At 48.1% G+C, this 17,271-nt stretch overlaps 1 protein-coding gene across 2 annotated transcripts in view; it reads right to left on the reverse strand.

Moving 5' to 3' along the window:
* The window catches only part of LOC142311485 (alanyl-tRNA editing protein Aarsd1-B-like), a 130,834-nt gene that overhangs the window by 98,499 nt on the left and 15,064 nt on the right, over positions 1–17,271 (reverse strand). Inside the window, exons 6-8 of one of the 2 annotated variants that reach the window (XM_075349960.1) lie at positions 17,181–17,243; positions 11,971–12,010; positions 8,752–8,870 (exon numbers count right to left, since the gene is read on the reverse strand). In XM_075349960.1, coding sequence (XP_075206075.1) covers positions 11,999–12,010; positions 17,181–17,243 — 75 coding nt within the window. In that variant the 3' untranslated portion in view covers positions 8,752–8,870; positions 11,971–11,998. Of the gene's footprint in view, positions 1–8,751; positions 8,871–11,970; positions 12,011–17,176; positions 17,244–17,271 lie in introns of those variants that run through there. The other variant, XM_075349961.1, reaches the window with a different exon arrangement.

A 17,271-nucleotide genomic window follows, 5' to 3' on the forward strand; every position in this document is an offset into this window, starting at 1 on the left:
TACCTCCAGGCTCAGCATTAACCCTTTGGAGGGGCAATGCTGTTGTGGCGACCAGGTCCTGGGGCGCCACATTACTATCCAGTGTACTACAGCTAATACATAGAGGTGCATCTCAATAAATTAGAATATAATCAAAAAGTTAATTTATTTCAGTAATTCAATACAAAAAGTGAAACACATACAGTATATTATATAGAGTCATTACACACAGAGTGATCTATTTCAAGTGTGTATTTCTGTTAATGTTGATGATTATGGCTCAAGAAAAATTGCCCAACAAACTGTGTGGTCCTTTTTCTCCTGTTACTGTTATCCTTGAGAAATTGAAAAATGTGGTGCTAAAGTAACATTTGTGGGGGAAAAATGTGATTTATTTTCATGGATCAACATTATAAAATTTTTTGAAGCATCTGCATGTTCAAGGTGCTCAGCACATCTCTAGATAAATTTTGTGAGGGTGTAGTATCCAAAGGGGGTCACTTATGGGGAATTTCCACTGTTTAGTGACATCAGGGGTTCTGCAAACAGGGCATGGTGTCTGCTATCTACTTTAGCCAATTTTGTGCTCCAAATCGCGCTCCTCCTCTTCCAAGCCCTTTAGTGCACCCAAACAGTAGCTTCTCACCACATATGGAGTATTGGCATACTTAGAAGTTTCACAACAATTTGAATGATCCATTTTCTCCTGTTACCTTTGTTAAAATATACATAGTGGGGCTAAAGGAACATGTAAGTGGGGAAAAAGTAAAAAAAAGTTTCATTTTTTTCTTCCACATTGCATAAATTCCTGTGAAGCACATAAAGGGTTAATTAACGTCTTGAATGTGGTTTTGAGCACTTTGAAGGGTGCAGTTTTTAGAATGGTGTCACTTTTGTGCATTTATTATCACATATACCTCTCCAAATCACTTCAAATGTGATACGGTTTCTAAAAAAAATGGTTTTGTAAATTTTATTGGGAGTATGAGAACTTGCTGATAAATGTTTAACCATTCTTGCTGATAAATTTTTAATCCTTCTAAAGTTCTAGCAAAAGAAATAAGGTTTTCAAACTGGTGCTCATGTAAAGTAGACATGTGGCAAATGTTATTTAGTAACTATTTTGTGTGGTGTAACTATCTAATTTAAGGGCATACAACTTCAAAGGTTGAAAATGGCAACATTTTCAATTTTTTTTGTCTAATTTTTCATAATTTAACATGTCATATTAACCAAGATTTACCTAAAACACAGTACAACGTGTCGTGGAAAAAAAACTGTCTCAGAATCAATGGAATATATTAAAGCATTCCAGAGTTACCTTATAAAGTGACAATGGACAGAATTGAAGAAATTAGGCTGGTCACAAAAGGTGAAGGTGTCAAAGATGAAACCTCACCTGACCTTAACCCTATTGAGAACTCGAGGGCCTTTCTTAAATTGGAAATTTACTGAGAAGGACGATAATTAACCTCTCTGAACAGTGTCTCGAAGGCTGTGGTTGATGCTACCCAAAAAGTTGATCGTAAACCTTTAAAAAAAATTGACTGTCATGCTTCGGTTTCATTACTCAGTACGGTGACCTCTTGCTGTGTTGTTGGTTTCTTTCTTTGCTGAGCCAGAGCCTCGTTGGTCTTTGTCTGACTGCTGATGGCTCTCTTATCTCTGCTTTTCTTCCCATTTGCTGTTATTCAGGTGTTTCTCATTTACCTATTTTGTCCTATCACAACTTGGGAGGGATATTTATATTCACTGTGCACCGGATTTTGCTGAGTATATTTCAAGAATCCAAGAATTCCAAAGAAGAAATGAGATCACGGCACCCCGTATTGAGGGAGCTGGAACACGGCTCTCTTACCGCTGTTTTACTCCACTTCATGGTTTGAATAAACAACAGCTTGGATTTTCCTTGGGAGTGCCGTGATCTCACTTCTTCTTTGAAATTCTTGGATTCTTACCTCGTCTCCACGAGCACCCAGGAACCAGCGCAGTGGCTGACTCTGACCGTCCTAGTCTCACTCCTCCCGGGCACCAGCACAAGGTACACGACGGTAGTGCACACCCGTACTTTTTTGGCTCTTCATATTTCAAGAATAATGGTTGTTTGGAGATCCAGCTCTTCAGCTAGACATTATCCTACTTCGTTAATCTCTGTTGCTTTTCGTACTGTGTGGTTCTTCCTTTATTTTACATTTGGTGTCTGGGAGGTTTTCCACGTATTCCTTTTATTGTGTGGTTCTTCTTATTTTCTTCCATCTTTCCTGTGTGTCTGTGAGAACACGTTCATAGGCCTATGCCCTTCCTCAGATTTATGTGTGTTCCATTCATAATTATTATTTGTTGTGGTGTTGAACATTGTTTATGTCACGATGACTTTTGGATAGTGGGGAATCCTAGGGGCCATATGCTATCCCTATTCTCAGGGATACTCCTAATGGGACAGGAGTGTGTTGAAACCACAGAAAAAGACAGACAAGGGAAAAAACAAAACCCTGTCTCACAGCACGCACACACAGGATAAAACAATAAGAGATTCAGGAGGAAAACAAGAGCAGGAAGGAAGTACAAAACAATAACAACAAGGGAACACTCCACAACTGCACCAAGCAAAGAGCACCACTAAACACAATCTTCACCACAGAGAGTTTGGGACACCACACCTCACAGACAAACACAGAATTAACTATAAGCTGGCATGATATCTTCTGTTTTCTGACAGTTCATGAAAATTGAACCCATACACTTCCGTTGCCGGTTTTGATGAACTCTCGGTTCAAAATTGGACGTCTCTCTTTTCTTAAATGGACCACTTGGTCCGAGGAAAAAAATCAGACATATGAATAGCCCCATAGACTAAAGGGGGCTTTACACGCTACGACATCGCTAATGCGAAGTCGTTGGGGTCACGGTCATTGGTGACGCACATCCGGCCGCATTAGCGATGCCATTGCGTATGACACCTATGAGCGATTTTGCATCGTCGCAAAAACGTGCAAAATCGCTCATCGGTGACATGGGGGTCCCTTCTCAAATATCGTTACTGCAGCAATAACGAAGTTGTTCCTCGTTCCTGCGGCAGCACACATCACTCCGTGTGACACCGCAGGAACGTGGAAGCTCTCCTTACCTGTGTCCCGGCCGCTATGTGGAAGGAAGGAGGTGGGTGGGATGTTACGTCCCGCTCATCTCCGCCACTCCGCTTCTATTGGGCGGCGGTTCAGTGACGCAGCTGTGACGCTGAACGAACCGCCCCCTTAGAAAGGAGGTGGTTCGCCGGTCACAGCGACGTCGCCGGGCAGGTAAGTATGTGCGACGGGTCTGGGCGATGTTGTGCGGCACGGGCAGCGATTTGCCCGTGTCGCACAACAGATGGGGGCGGGTACCCACGCTAGCGATATCGGTACCGATATCGCAGCGTGTGAAGCGGCCTTTACATAGGTATTGTTAAAAATACCTGCCGTGGTCACAATCGTCCTCCTCCGGTTGCCAGAATTCCCCGTTGGTTTCTCTACTCAGATGGTGGGGCGATCATGCACTTGGGTTGTGTGGCTATACACATGGTGGTGTCTCACGTGTTGAAGTAGTGTGTGATGTGGGACAGAGGACACCGCGCCCCCACGTTTCAAGGCCCGGGAGACATGGCACGCTTTGTCTCCTGGTTACCAGGTATCACAAGACGCTACCTTGCCTGGTGTAAGCCAATGTTGGGAATGTTTGCACCCTGCTGTACTGGGGAGCAGGGAGTGGCTCCCTGGACATGACTGGGAGGGATGTATTACCTGAGCTTAATCATTAGCATTGGGTGGGCTATTTTAACCCTTCTCCTAACCCAGTGCAATGCTATTTATTCCGTTCCCTTGCACAGTGTGTGGCGAGTGGTTTCTGTTAAGCTTCTGGTTGCTTCTCAGCATTTGCTAGCAGTTTTCTGCTTCTTCATCCCTGGCTATAGTTCCCTGGTTTTTATCTTATTATTCTTATCTGTTACTGCGTTTTGCTTTACTCCTGTTACCAGGCTCTGACATTGTCCACATCACCAGACGCCAGCTATCCTGTGTCAGCAATCTGGGAAGGGCACTGTCAACATACCTCCCAACCGTCCCGGATACAGCGGGACAGTCCCTCTTCTGAGCCTTTGATCCCGGGTCCCGCCCGTGAGGCTGTTTGTCCCGGCTCCACCCACCCACTGTAGCCCCGCCTCGCTGTTTCTCCCTTCTACTATTCATTACAGAGCCGAGCGCGCACCTACTCCTGTGACTGCTGCTGAGGTATGAATCATCCCCTGCAGCAGAGCGACCCCCCTGCAGCAGAGCGACCCCCCCCTGCAGCAGAGCGACCCCCCCCAGTCCCGGAGCCTGCGTTTGTCTGCAGCTGTTCTCTGATTCCCCGTGTGCGGCTTCTCACTGCTGCAGACACGCGGGGAGTCAGGAAGCTGAGGAGACCGTGCAATCAGCACTTCTCTCTCCTGCAGATAGCAGTGACAATAACCTATGCAGAGTGGCATCTGCAGGCTTCTATTACCGATCAGTGGTCTCCTGCCTGTGGAGCAGAGCTGCTGGGTCCTAGCTTCCCAACAGCTTCAGCTCTGCTTTATCCTGGCTCCCCTACCAGTTAAAGGGAACATGTCAGCAGAAATTTCACAATAAAAGTAACAGATTCCCCTCTGCAGCTCCTGGGCTGCTTCTAGAAAGGTTCCTGTTGTTATTGTGCCCCCTTTGAGACCTACAAAAATACTTTATGAAGTCTTACCTTTTTGTATGCAAATGTGTTTTTATGGTCACGGGGGCGGGCTGTCTGGCGTCCGTTATTCCCCCTCCTGCCGCTTTACGCAGTCCCCCATTGCTCATTTACATACACAAGGACGCCTTCCTCATGTAACTGTCCTCCCGAAGTTTTGCGCATGTGAACGCTTTTTCAGGTGATTGCGCAGGCACGAGATTATGGGCGGCGCTGTGATTGTCATCAGCAGCGTTAACCAAGTACCCGCCCATAATCTCGTGCCCGCACTTTTCCCTCTGACTCCACCGTTATGCGCAAGTGCTGGCCATATGAACCATGCTACCTATTACTGCTTGCACGAGATTATGGGCGGGTACTTGGATGACTTTGCTGATGACAATCACAGCGCCGCCCATAATCTCGCGCCCACGGTAATAGGTAACATGGTTCATATGGCCAGTGCTTGCGCATAACGGTGGAGGCAGAGTGAGAAGCGCGGGCACGAGATTATGGGCAGGTACTTGGATGACTTTGCTGATGACAATCACAGCGCCGCCCATAATCTCGCGCCCATGGTAATAGGTAACGTGGTTCATATGGCCAGTGCTTGCGCATAACGGTGGAGGCAGAGTGAGAAGCGCGGGCACGAGATTATGGGCAGGTACTTGGATGACGCTGCTGATGACAATCACAGCGCCGCCCATAATCTCGCGCCCATGGTAATAGGTAACGTGGTTCATATGGCCAGTGCTTGCGCATAACGGTGGAGGCAGAGTGAGAAGCGCGGGCACGAGATTATGGGCGGGTACTTGGATGACGCTGCTGATGACAATCACAGCGCCGCCCATAATCTCGCGCCTGCGCAATCACCTCAAAAGCGTTCACACTTTGCACAGTGCTTACTCCCGCGAGAGTGGCACTGGGCATGCACAAAACTTCAGGAGGACAGTTACATGAGGAAGGCGTCCTCATGTATGGAAATGAGCAATGGGGGACGGCGTACAACGGCAGGAGGGGGAATAACGGACGCCAGGCAGCCCGCCCCCGTGACCATAAAAACAGATTTGCATACAAAAAGGTAAGACTTCATAAAGTATTATTTTAGGTCTCAAAGGGGGCACAATAGCAACAGGAACCTTTCCAGAATGCAGCCCAGGAGCTGCAGAGGGGAATCTTTTATTTTTTTTGCTAAATTTCTGGTGACAGTTTCCCTTTAAAGGGAACCTATCAGGTGCAATCTGCACTCAGAGCCAGGAGCAGTTCTGGGTGTATATTGCTAATCCCTCCCTAACTGTCCCTGTATACACTAGCATAGATAAAGGCATCTATAGAAAAAGTATTTTTAAAGAGCTTATATCTTATGCTAATTAGCGCGGGGACTAGTCCCAAGGGCGTTACTTCACTTGGCTAGTCGGCTCATATAGCGTGTTAGTACTCACACAGGGGCGTAATAACATGCTAACATGCTATGCGAGCCGACTAGCCAAGTGAAGTAACGCCCTTGTGACTAGTCCCCGCGCTCATTAGCATAAGATATAAGATCTTTAAAAATATTTGTTCTTGATCTCTTTATCTATGCTAGTGTATACAGGGACGGTTAGGCAGGGATTAGCAATATACACCCAGAACTGCTCCTGGCTCTGAGTGCATATTGCACCTGACAGGTTCACTTTAAAGGGAACCTGTCACCAGATTTGGGGCCTATAAGCTGCGGCCACCACCAGCGGGATCTTATGTACACATTCTAACATGCTGCATACCTCCCAACCGTCCCGGATACAGCGGGACTTTCACGCTTTACGTTGTTTGTCCCGTTGCCACGGGCGGGACGGCCGGCTCCCGGGCTCCGCCCACCCACTCTCTCTCCGCCTCCCTGCTTTTCCCTCCTACCATCCTAGTAGACGTGGCATAGAGAGGAGCGCTGCCTGTGCTGCTGCTGGTACAGTAAACTAATCTCCCCAGCGCTGATTTCCCTCCCTCCCCCCTCACCCCCGGCCGGAGCCTGTCTGTGCGGTCGGCCGGCCGCCTGTCTGTGCGGTCGGCCCGCCACCTGTCTGTGCGGGCGCCCCCCGCCGCCTGTCTGTGCGGGCGCCCCCCGCCGCCTGTCTGTGCGGGCGCCCCCCTGCCGCCTGTCTGTGCGGGCGCCCCCCTGCCGCCTGTCTGTGCGGGCGCCCCCCTGCCGCCTGTCTGTGCGGGCGCCCCCCTGCCGCCTGTCTGTGCGGGCGCCCCCCTGCCGCCTGTCTGTGCGGGCGCCCCCCTGCCGCCTGTCTGTGCGGGCGCCCCCCTGCCGCCTGTCTGTGCGGGCGCCCCCCGCCGCCTGTCTGTGCGGGCGCCCCCCGCCGCCTGTCTGTGCGGGCGCCCCCCTGCCGCCTGTCTGTGCGGGCGCCCCCTGCCACCTGTCTGTGCGGGCGCCCCCCTGCCGCCTGTCTGTGCGGGCGCCCCCCTGCCGCCTGTCTGTGCGGGCGCCCCCCTGCCGCCTGTCTGTGCGGGCGCCCCCCTGCCGCCTGTCTGTGCGGGCGCCCCCCTGCCGCCTGTCTGTGCGGGCGCCCCCCTGCCGCCTGTCTGTGCGGGCGCCCCCCTGCCGCCTGTCTGTGCGGGCGCCCCCCGCCGCCTGTCTGTGCGGGCGGCCCGCCGCCTCATTGTGCGGGCGGCCGGCCGCCTCTCTCTGCGGGCGGCTGGCCGCCTCTCTGTGCGGGCGGCCCGCCGCCTGTCTGTGAAGGCGGCCGGCCGCCTGTCTGTGAAGGCGACCGGCCGCCTCACTGTGGCTGCCTGCGTGTCCGTGCTGGAGGCCCGCCGGCTGCCTGCGTGTCCGTGCTGGAGGCCCGCCGGCTGCCTGCGTGTCCGTGCTGGAGGCCCGCCGGCTGCCTGCGTGTCCGTGCTGGAGGCCCGCCGGCTGCCTGCGTGTCCGTGCTGGAGGCCCGCCGGCTGCCTGCGTGTCCGTGCTGGAGGCCCGCTGGCTGCCTGCGTGTCCGTGCTGGAGGCCCGCTGGCTGCCTGCGTGTCCGTGCTGGAGGCCCGCTGGCTGCCTGCGTGTCCGTGCTGGAGGCCCGCTGGCTGCCTGCGTGTCCGTGCTGGAGGCCCGCCGGCTGCCTGCGTGTTTGTGCTGAATGGGTGTGGATGGGGAGTGGATATGGGCGTGACTGTGAAATGGGTGTGGTTAGGGGGCGTGGCCTAAAAATTTGCCGCGGCGCGCTACGCGCGCCGCAAACTTTGTCCCTCTTTTCCTTCTTTAAAAGTTGGGAGGTATGCTGTCAATGCTCTCTTCTCTTTTTCGAGAACGGGTAAAGACTATCCCGGCCATTAAAGGGAATCTGTCTCCACATTTGACCTATCTAGCCTATTAATATGGCCATTCAGGTTACAGAATGCTGAGAAAAAAGTCATACCTGTATGTCTCATATCAGATGGCTTGTTGTGGATAAATCATCTTTTATCACTTTATGTAAATGAGCTCTTCCAGACTATGGGGCGGATGCTGCCTGGAAGATAACTCCGCCTCCAGAGATTATGTTACATAGAAGGGGCGTACCCTGATTACTTCTCACCAGTGCCCCATTTTCTCCAGCTGTTGCTGCTTCCTGGCCAGGAAAGCAGTTCACTTCCTGCAATCCGTAGCATGGATCTTCCCATACGAGTCACGTGGACATGACATTATCACTGCTCTTGGGAAAGAGACTACAAGAGATGCCAGGACTTATGGACACCTTGGGGCCAGGAGAGGCAAGCCAGACCCCAATACTGGCCAACATGAGTAAACACCTAAGGTGGGGATAACCTGAGATGTACAGGCTGTCATTGTACACGATGTGCAGAAAGTCATATGTCAGTGGGTCTTGCATTACCGCCTTCCACCTCTACTTCATAATACTACTGACCTGTAGACTAAAAGTCTCAATAATATACCCTGGTAACAGACCTAGCTGCTCTCTGGGCAGTTCTGCTATTTATTGATCCACCTGAATTATTTTATCAAAATACCCCTATTCTTTTCCGTCCCCATTCCTTTATGACATTAACTCTATGCAATTAGAAGTTATAGTCTCAAAATGAGACACAATTGGAAAACATCATTTATTAAACACAAAATGTTACAAAAAGGAAGAATTACACTGTAACTTCTGTCTTCTTTCTTCATCATCATAATCATTATCATGTACTTAGGTCAGGACTTGGACTCTGAAAATACAGACATATGCATTATTTTTATATTGCATATAAACCCTAAAGAGTGGGAATCTGATTTGGTGGCATCATATAAATGTTGTACCAGGGTCTTCAGGTTTTCCGTTCATGCCCTCGAAATCCTGAGATTGTTGATTTCATTATAAAGAGAGTACCAAAATATTTTCAATTTATGTAGTACATGCATGATTTCCTCAGTAAAATAGCTTTTATTAATATGTATTTTCAGAGCACCACTGATTCCATGGTGCTGTACGTGTGAAAAGGGTCTAGATACAAAATATAGGTACAAATTATAAATTACACTGAGCAAACTAAAGTGCTGTTACAGAGGTGGAGTGGGCCCTACCCTTGCGGTCTTCCAGTATACAGGTAATGAGGGAAGGAGACAGTAGGTTGGTGGTTCCAGCAGGTGGTAGGTAGTGTGGTTGCAGCAGGCTCATTGCAAGCTGTAAGCTTTAGGCTATGTGCGCACGTTGCGTAAAAACATGCAGTTACGCTGCGCTTTGTAGCGCAGCGTAACTGCATGCGTCCTGCGGCCCCTGCACAGTCTATGGAGATTGTGCAGGGGCCGTGCGCACGTGGCGTCTAAGAGCGCAGCGCTTCGGCTACTGCCGAAGCGCTGCGCAAAAAGAAGTGACATGTCACTTCTTTCCTGCGCTTTGCCGGCAGCTCCTGCTCTGTCTATGGGAGGAGCTGCAGGCAGAGCGCATGGAATCGGCGCTCACTACGGACATTTCTGCAGCGATCTAAAGCGCACATGTGCTCTTCAGATCGCTGCAGAAATATCTGCAGGGCTAGTACGCAACGTGCGCACATAGCCTTACTCAGATGGGTTTTCAGGTTAGATCTGAAGGATCCAAATGTAGGATACAATCTGACATGTGGAGGCAGTAAATTCCTGGGGATAGGTGATGACTGGGAAAGGTCCAGGAGGCGTTTGGGTGAGGAACGAACAAGAGGAGAGAATGAAGTCTCGTGAGGACTGTATATGACCTCTTGGTTACGGATCGGGAAATTACAATGCAGATGTATGGAAGAGACAGCTCATGGACTGTTGGGAAATTGGAAGACCATGAAGAGATTTGCAGAGAGAGATGGAGGAGTATCGAGAGTGGGCATGTTTTCATCGTGCAGCAGAGTTAAAAGGAGTCTGTCACCCTCAAAATGCATTTTAAACGTGGTATACAGTGTTGGGGACTTGGTCCTGATACCTACTATACTAGCACTCAAGCTGTTACTGGTACAGTGAGTGAGAAAATAACTTTCAATTCATATGCAAATTAGGAGGCTAGACATTTCCAAGAGTTTGGGGGACCGTTACACCTCCTTATTTACATATTAAGGCCCTTCATCCTGTGATTGACAGTGCTCACTTCCCAGAGTGAGCACTGTCTGAGTATTGCTGGAATGTATGTAGATGGTGGCTGAGCATGTGCTTTTCTATCTGATTTCTTCTGACGCTGCTCGTTACACTGATATACCCAGAAGTGCAGTGAGGATGTCAGAAGAAAAGAGGCAGGGAGGAGAACATACTTGGCTGCACACACGCCAGAAGCATGCAGAAAGTGCTTGCTCTGGGAAGCGCTGTCAAACAAAAGTTTATTTAAATAAGGAGGCGTAATGGTGCGTCAAACCTTTGGCCATGCCAAGGGTGCACCGAAGGCCCCTCATTTGCTTATGAATTAAAAGTTATTTTCTCAGGCACTGTAGTAGTAACAGCCCCTAGAATAACCATACTAGTACTGTACCATCATCCTCTACATATGGTTCAGGGTATTTAAAATGCATTTTGGGAGTGACGAATGTACTAAAGAGGTACAAGAGTGTTAGTTAGGAGGCCACAGAGGAGGATGTTGCTGTAGTCGAGGCGGGAGATGATGAGGACAAGCACTAATATTCCAGTAGATTCAGAGCTAAGGAAAGGACAAATTATGGAAATATTTTTGAGTTGGAGGTGGCAGAATGTCATAGATCAGGTAGTGGATGAGTGAAATGAAGGAAAACAATAAGTTTGGTTTTGACCACATTAAATTTTAAATGAGAAGGAGAATATAGCTGATAGACACTCTGTTTCTGGACAGCAGAGAAATGAAGTCTGGACTAGAGAGGTAGATATGAGAGTCATCAGCATAAAGATGAGACTGGAAGCCATGGGTGTTTGAGTTGTCCAAGGCAAAAGGAATAAATGGAAAAAAAGAGTAGGGGTCCCAGGATCGAGAATTGAGGAACCCCAACAGAGAGAAGGGAAGATGAAGAAATAGTATGGGAATCGCTAAATGTGCAGTTAATGAGGTACATGAAAAACTAGGAGAGGGGAAGGTCTTTGATGCTAAGGGAAGAGAGGATTCTAGTAAGAAGCAGTAGTCGACTATGTCGATGGCAGAGGACAAGTCTAGAAAGACATCAATAGAATATTGTCTGTTTGTTTTGGCAAGAAAATTGTTAGTAATTTTAGTTAAGGTAGATTCAGTGGAGTGGTGGGGATGGAAGCTATAATCACATTATGCTGTTTTCAGAAATCCCATGGAAGTACCATATATGCGTAATCCCTCTCTGTTTATATATGCTCTGTTCTGGAGATATTTACCAGAATGGAGAGAATCACATTAGGCACGCTGCGCTCCTGGAGATGAGCCTTGGAGTTTCAAGTAGGGTTTCAAGTTTTGGCGCCATCCCAGCGCCTTTCTCAGGGTGGAGCAGCCAAATGAGCAACCTACAACAACTACAAGCTTTATAAAGTGTAAAGGGGTGGTAATAATTGAGAGAAACGCCCTTGAAGAGGGAGGTTGGAAAGAAAAAGTGAAAATGTAGAGGAGGTGGGATAGTCATTAAATGGGGAAAAATATAGAAAGGAAGCAGGGAAGGAGAATGATTTGATAGTGGTTAAGAAAAAGTGTGAAAAGGGAGTTCATGCAGAAAGTGAGAAATCTAAACGTTGTGGAGAGAGGTGCAGTTCCCAAAGGTGGGACTCGCGTTTGTCAGACATTTAATGGATATTCTGTGGATATAACTTAAATGTCCAAGATGGGAATATCTCTTTAGAATCAATATAGTCAGTTAGTGTATGTTGAAGTAAAGATAAGCACCTTACCTGTGATGGGAATGGGCTCATATTCACATCATATATCATCCTGGTAAAAGAAATGTAATATCAGTATTTCATGTAGTATTATATTTAATGTGTTATTCTCAAGTTCTTTTAACCTCTTAAGAATGCGGACAATTTTAGTTTTTGTGCTGCTGTATTTTCCTACCATTCTTTCAAAAGTCATAACGGTTTTACTTTCTGTCAACATAGTTGGATGAGGGTTTGTTATTTTGCAGGACGAGTCAATTGACACAATCCATTTTATCATATACAGTGGAACCTTGGTTAACGAGAACAATCCGTTCTGGGACTGTGCTTGTTAACCAAGTTACTCATTCAGCAAAGCAAGATTTGCCATAGGAAATCATTGCAATGCAGACAATTTGCTCGACAACTTGTTAAATGTCCCACCCTGGTCCCCTATTGTGCCATTCCACACATGTACAAACACACACAAACACGCACACACACACATATTATGCTCACTGTACCTTCCGTTCCATCGCCGGCATCCTGGATCTTGCAGTTCGCTGCTACAGGATGTGTATCTGGTAACCATAGCGACGAGGGAGGAACTTCCGCTGCCAGAGCGTTGACGTCAAAGGCAGGAGCCGCTTGCCTCTGATTGGTCAGCGCGCTGCCTTTGAGTAGCAGCTGGCAGTGGAAGTTCCTCCCTCGTCGCGATAGTTACCCAATTCACATCATGTAGCGGCGAACTACAAGAACCATGAAGCCGGCGATGGAACGGAAGGTAAGGTGAGCATAATATGTGTGTGTGTGTGTGCACGTGTTTGTTTGCATTTGTGTGTGTTTGTTTGCATTTGTGTGTGTTTGTGTGGACTGCAAGAGCGGGTTAGAGCACGGTGGATATACAGAACCGGAAGTGTGTGTTGTGAGTATTTTGCTCGTACAGCAAAGCTTGCTTGTAAACCAAGTTACAAATTTACAGCAAGCTTTGCTTGTTAAGCAAAATACTCGCTAACTGGGTTACTCGTTAAGCGAGGTTCCACTGTACTGTATAACAAAATGGGAGGATAAAATTCTAAATGCAATGAAACTGGAAAAAAAAAAACAATTCCACAATTATTTATAGGGATTTGTCTTTACAGCTTTCATTATACTGTAAAAAATGACCTGACAACATAATTCTTCAGGTCAGTTCTAGTGGGGTGATTCTAAATTTGTATTTTTTTATGTTTAAAAAAAAACAGTGTTTACTGATTGGGATAACTAACAGACACAGTAATATCACACGTTTACTTTTTTAAATCTTTTATTTTTAATGCGGGGAAAGATGGGTGATCATGCATGTGATCTCATTTGGAGCGGGTTCAGGAGGTGAGTTCCCTCCACAGATATATTAAATAGCTGGTATCTGTGTCTAACAGACTCAACCAGCGATACCGATCTAGTGGCTGTTGTTAATCATTTAATTGTTGCTGTGAATCTTTGTAATACAGCGAGCATCTGACTTGTGTGGAGTCAGCCCAGCGCCTCAGCCCGATCCATACAGCCTCACCCACTTTATGACGTAATAGTACCTCATGGGGCAGGAAGGCGTTAATTTGTAAAATTGTAAACTAATTGTAAAAAGAAGAAACTTTGCAATTTATCTCTTATTAAAGAAATACTCCCATGAAGATGTTTTTTTAAAGGGTACTTTACACGCTGAGATATCGGTACCGATATCTCTAGCGAGTGTACTTGCCCCCGTCGGTTGTGCGTCACGGGCAAATCGCTGCCCGTGGTGCACAACATCGCTAGCACCCGTCACACGGACTTACCTTCCCTGCGACATCGCTCTGGCCAGCAATCCGCCTCCTTTCTAAGGGGGTGGTTTGTGCGGCATCACAGCGACGTCACATGGCAGCGGTACAATAGCAGAGGAGGGGCGGAGATGAGCGGCCGGAACATGCCGCCCACCTCCTTCCTTCCTCATTGCCGGTGGACGCAGGTAAGGAGATGTTCGTCGTTCCTGCGGTGTCACACATAGCGATGTGTGCTGCCGCAGGAACAACGAACAACATCGTACCTGCAGCAGCAACGATATTTTGAAAAGGAGCAACGTGTCAATGAGCAACGATTTTTCACGTTTTTGGGCTCATTGATCGTCGTTCCTTGGTGTCACGCGCTGCAATGTCGCTAACAGCGCCAGATGTGCGTCACTAATGACGTGACCCCGACGATATATCGTTAGCGATGTCGCAGCGTGTAAAGCACCCTTAAGTGTGTATACTTACCTATGGTTGTCTTCTCTGGGATTCAGCGCTGTTCTGCTCCTCTTCTCAGTGTCGTCAAGAGTCTCTTTAAGGCTGGAGTCACACTTGCGCGTATCTTGTGCGAGTCTCAAATCGCATCACCTGGCACGGCCGCACTCTCCTGATAGGAGTGGATCACCTGCATGTATTTCTATACAGCTCAGACTCTCCTGTCCGGAGAGCATCAGACCGAGCCGGGTGATGCGATGCGAGACTCGCACGAGATACGCGCAAGTGTGACTCTGGCCTAACAATTTAAGTCTATAGTGCCTAATTCTGTCATTTAATTGGCTTACATTTTAAAAGTCACACTGCGCTCTGCATGACCCAGAGAGTCTGAGAAGAGGAGCACTGGATCCCGGAGAAGACAGCGGTAGGTTAGTATATTAACACATACACACTACATTACATACACAGATTTATTTTTAAAATATCTTCATTGGATTGCTTCTTTAATATCCTCACCTTTCTCAAAAAGTCTATCAGAGATCTCCTAAGCAAGGAGTGCAGCGTTTACATACTTCTGCTCTGGAGCTTGTAGACGCTGCTCTGAGGCTGACACTATACTATCCCTATTTACTATAAGGTGTTCTGTAAGGTGCCATATGTTGTTTTTTTTGCATGATGGCATATCATAGTCATATGCTTCTAGTCACGTTATCAATCCTCAGAACGCATCTATATGAGCATGCAGGTCAAAGAAAGTTGAGCAAAATGATAGCATGATATCTGTGAGCCAATCTCTTATTCCAGAGAAATCCACGACTTAAATGAGCCATCAAATCTACGGGCCAGACACAGATCTCCTGAGAATCTGCCTCTAGAATTTATTTTAAATTAAAGGGATGTTACCTGTGTGAGACATGTAATGACTCACAGTCTGCTCTCCTGATCCAACTGCAGAGCTGTGTGTGATTTACAACTGACGCAGTACAGCATTATGGAGCTTTGTCTCAATACAAACAAGGCTGCAAATTGATTTGTCCTCTCATAGCGCTGCAGCTTCCCTCTCACAGGAAGCCAGTGTGGGGGGAAAGGCAGTACAGCAGAACTGACAGCACTGGGAGAAGACAGCTGCAGCTGCAAATGTGTTCGAAAGGAAACAATGTTTGGACTCTACTGTACTGTGTTAGGCCGGGGCCACATGGGGCACTAGTGCGATCCTTGCATGACACTCGGCTCACGCTGGCAGCACAGCAGGAGCAGAGTGTCATGCGAGTGTCCCTGCGACTGAGGTCCCACTGTGCGAGCGGTAGTGATGTGTAGGTTGCGAACGATCCAACACAAAGATCCGTCTCCCTGCTGTGAACGACAGGAGCCGGATCACCAGTGTGAGCCACTAAAATATCGAAAAGGCTCTTTTCGCCGTCAAAACCCCGCCCACCTACGGCTAAACTCCGCCTACTCAGCAATCTAATTGGTCACTTGTAAGTGGCTGGGGTTTAGCCGCAGGTGGGCGGGGCTTTGGCGGCGTTATTATAATCTTAAATATGTGATCACCTGGGGTGAACACATATTTAATAAGGAGCCGAAAATGAGCTGAAAGATCCGGCTCTTTTTGGTGAGCGGAGCCGGATCACCAAAAAGAGCCGGACTGCCCATCACTAGCGAGCGGACCTCAGCTGCGGGGGGCGGGCCAACACTGAGGAGGGGAGGAAGGGGAGGAAGGGATTTATCTCCCTCTCTCCTCCGTAGCTGGCTATTGCCATTCTCGCACTGCACTCGCGGTAAACCGGTGTACCGCGAGTGCAGTGCGATTTTTCTCTCGCCCCATAGACTTGAATGGGAGCGAGAGAAAGAGTCTTGCATTACAATCGCAGCATGCTGCGATTGTTTTCTCGGTCCGATTAGAGCTGAGAAAATAATCGCTCATGTGCCCTGACACATAGGTTAATATTGGTCAGAGTGGAATGTGATGTTTTATCGCACTCCACTCGCACCGTTTTTTTCGCCGTGTGGCTTAGGCCTTATAGTAACATACAGCTCTGCAATAAGATCAAGAAAAAAGCCTGACAGTCATTACATGTCTCACACTGGTAGTGCCCCCTTACTTTTAAAATACTCTATGGAAGCAGATTTTTAGGGAGATCTATGTCCGGCCCATAGATGTTAACAACTCATTTACATACAAGAAAAAACATGGATTTCTGTGGAATAATGCGGGCGTCACGCAAGACGAACTATCGCGCGATGCATCGTCGGGGTCACGGTTTTCGTGATGCACATAAGGCATTGCTCGCGACGTCGTCTTGTGTGACACCTCCGAGCAACGCAGAATCGCTCACAAATCGTGAGTCGTGTACTCGTCGCTTATTTTTAAACAAATGTTTATTTTTAATGGCGCCGGTTGTTCATCGTATCCAGGGTAGCACACATCGCTCCGTGTGACACCCCGGGAATGATGAACACAGCTTACCTGCGTCCCGCGGCACCCGCCGGCTATGCGGAAGGAAGGAGGTGGGCGGGATGTTTAGGTCCCGCTCATCTCAGCCCCTCCGCTTCTATTGGCCGGCCTCTGTGTGACGTCGCTGTGACGCCGAACGTCCTTCCCCCTTCAGGAAGAGGATGTTCGCCGCACACAGCGAGGTCGCTCAGCAGGTAAGTACGTGTGACGGCGGTTTAACGACTTTGTGCGCCACGAGCAACTAATTACCCGTGACGCACAAACAACGGGGGCGGGTACAATCGCTCGTGCAATCACACGATAGATTGTACCATGTGAAGCCCGCATAAGACTTCTGATCGCAGATATCAAAGTATCGTTTTTTTTCAACTTTCTATTATCTGCATGCCCATATAGACAGTTGATCCTACTGAGGGCAGATAAGACTCCTGCTGATCAGAATGTCATGACATATCCTAGTAATACTCCTTTGGATATACTCCTGTAATAACCTCCAATGCACCGCTTGCATTCTAGTAATACGTTATTTCTGTAATCTGTGATACACTCACATCCAAATCATCCAAGTCGTCCATACTAGGAGGTGCTCCCTTGTCCTTCACATTGTTGATCAACTGAAGAACAAAAATTAACCATTATTTT

This window comes from Anomaloglossus baeobatrachus, chromosome 5 (assembly GCF_048569485.1).
Source record: "Anomaloglossus baeobatrachus isolate aAnoBae1 chromosome 5, aAnoBae1.hap1, whole genome shotgun sequence".
NCBI lineage: Eukaryota > Metazoa > Chordata > Amphibia > Anura > Aromobatidae > Anomaloglossus > Anomaloglossus baeobatrachus.